Below are 1,081 nucleotides of genomic sequence, written 5' to 3'. Positions count from 1 at the left end.
CAATTCTGTGAATTCTGTGAATGTGTAGGCAGATACCCAAAGTGTTCTTCTCCTACTTACACATTAATTTTGATTTTCTGTGTGTATGTCAGAAGTATATTTTGACTGTATTATTTTAATGTTGTCTTCTGATTTTTTGCTTGCTCTGAGTAAGCTAGGTATATAACATTCTTTTAAACTTTTTACAGAAACTAGAGGGAAAAGGGAAAAAGAAAGAGAAACAAGAGATGATCGTGACTATGACCAGGAGCAGAGTACCTCCAGGGATCATAGAGATGACAGAGAATCTCGTGATGGAAGAGATCGGAGAGAGACAAGAGACAACAGAGATCGGAGGGAGCCAAGGGAATCCAGAGACACTCGAGACTCCAGAGATACGAGGGATTATAGCAGAGATACCAAAGACAGTCGTGACCAGAGAGACTCACGTTCCACACGGGATTCCCATGACTACAGAGACAGAGAGAGTCGCGATACCCATAAGAAGGACGACCAGTACCAGGATGATTCACGCAGCTATGGAAGATCCCATGGCAGAGAGGAGAGCTCTCGTGCTGAAACAAGGAATGACTCCAGAAGTGACTCCAGAAATGAGAGCAGAAGTGACAGAACTGGCAGAAGTCGAGGCAGAGGTCCAGAATTGTCTGACAAGGGTATTGCCTGATTTTAAAAATTAATGTGTCCGTATCATTGGAGATTGAATATTGACATTCATATGATCTTGTTATTTGATATGGAAGTGGTGCCAAATAGTTCATGCTTTTAAAGCTACGTTCACTTCTATTGTCATTAAATTAGAACAGTTGCTTAAATTTATAGCACTTCTGTGTTCTCCATTCATTAAAGTGGCATAACATTGGTGTTCTGCCATACTGTTTTAATACAAACCCTAATCCTTGCACCGCAATATTTAATGTTTCTGCAACCCTAGGTTCTCCCATGGGCTACAAACACAAGTAAGAGGCTGATGTGTAACAGAAGGGTCGTAGAGGGCAGTGTGTCTTGTATTGGGCAGCAGGTTTTTTCTTTTCTCTCAAAAGGAACTATGTCTTAGGTACCTGAAAACTATCTTTCACCTCCC

The 1,081-nt window shown here is 41.3% G+C and overlaps 1 protein-coding gene across 1 annotated transcript; it reads left to right on the top strand.

Annotated features, from left to right (window-relative positions):
* Positions 1-188: 188 nt before the first annotated feature.
* Positions 189-653, top strand: LOC104293725 (zinc finger CCCH domain-containing protein 13-like; the record flags this gene model as incomplete). The annotated part of the gene is made up of 1 exon (XM_009893245.1): positions 189-653. A coding segment is annotated over one exon (465 nt), but the record flags the coding sequence as incomplete, so codon positions are not given.
* Positions 654-1,081: the final 428 nt, after the last annotated feature.

Source organism: Charadrius vociferus, unplaced genomic scaffold (assembly GCF_000708025.1).
Source record: "Charadrius vociferus isolate BGI_N301 unplaced genomic scaffold, ASM70802v2 C15669175, whole genome shotgun sequence".
Classification (NCBI taxonomy): domain Eukaryota; kingdom Metazoa; phylum Chordata; class Aves; order Charadriiformes; family Charadriidae; genus Charadrius; species Charadrius vociferus.
This window is presented reverse-complemented; position numbering and strand designations above follow the sequence as displayed.